We start from the raw sequence: 599 nt of genomic DNA, 5'->3' as shown, positions 1-599 counted from the left end.
TCACATGGCAGGGGTCACACAGCGGGGGTCACACGAGCGCTCACCAACAGCCCCGGCCCCAAAAGTGTCATCGTTGAATTGGTCGATATCTTCATCTTCCTCCCCCAGGGCCTGGAAGGCGTCTTCATCCTCATCCAGCGGGCAGTCCTCCAGGGACTGGGGTAGAGCCAGGGGAAGCGGGGGTCAGCACCGACCGACCCACCGGCCTCCCACCCCCGGGCGCTCCCCTCACCGCTTCCCAACCCTCGCTCCCTCCACAGGACATCCCCCCTCCCGGTTGCTCTTAAAGGGGCAGCGGTCTTTTTTCTCCCCGCGGGTACGCACACGCAACTGTCGCGCCTGCAGCCATGTCCCCCAATTGTCACCCCAACCCCAGCTGTGTCCCCCCCGTGTCCCCTATCCATAGCCGTGTCCCCCTATGCCCAGCCCTGTCCCCCCCCTCTCCGTGTCCCCTATCCCCAGCCATGCCCTCAGCTGTGACCCCAACCCCCAGCTGTGTCCCCAGCCATGTCCCCTGTCCCCAGCTGTCCCCAGCTCTCCCTCCAGCTAGGTCCCTAGTGATGTTGCCCAGCCGTGTCCCCTATCCCCAATGTCCCCCA

General features: G+C 65.4%; 1 protein-coding gene across 1 annotated transcript in view; it reads right to left on the bottom strand.

Annotated features, from left to right (window-relative positions):
- Nucleotides 1–174, bottom strand: part of PATL1 (PAT1 homolog 1, processing body mRNA decay factor) — a gene marked incomplete at its 5' end in the record, with an annotated part of 12,877 nt that extends 12,703 nt beyond the window's left edge. The window contains 1 exon segment of the mRNA XM_035895645.1: nt 19–174. Within this exon segment, the coding sequence (XP_035751538.1) occupies nt 19–174 (156 nt within the window).
- Between the last annotated feature and the right edge of the window lie 425 nt (nt 175–599).

Source organism: Egretta garzetta, unplaced genomic scaffold (assembly GCF_000687185.1).
Source record: "Egretta garzetta isolate BGI_Z169 unplaced genomic scaffold, ASM68718v1 scaffold1006, whole genome shotgun sequence".
Classification (NCBI taxonomy): Eukaryota; Metazoa; Chordata; class Aves; order Pelecaniformes; family Ardeidae; genus Egretta; species Egretta garzetta.
This window is presented reverse-complemented; position numbering and strand designations above follow the sequence as displayed.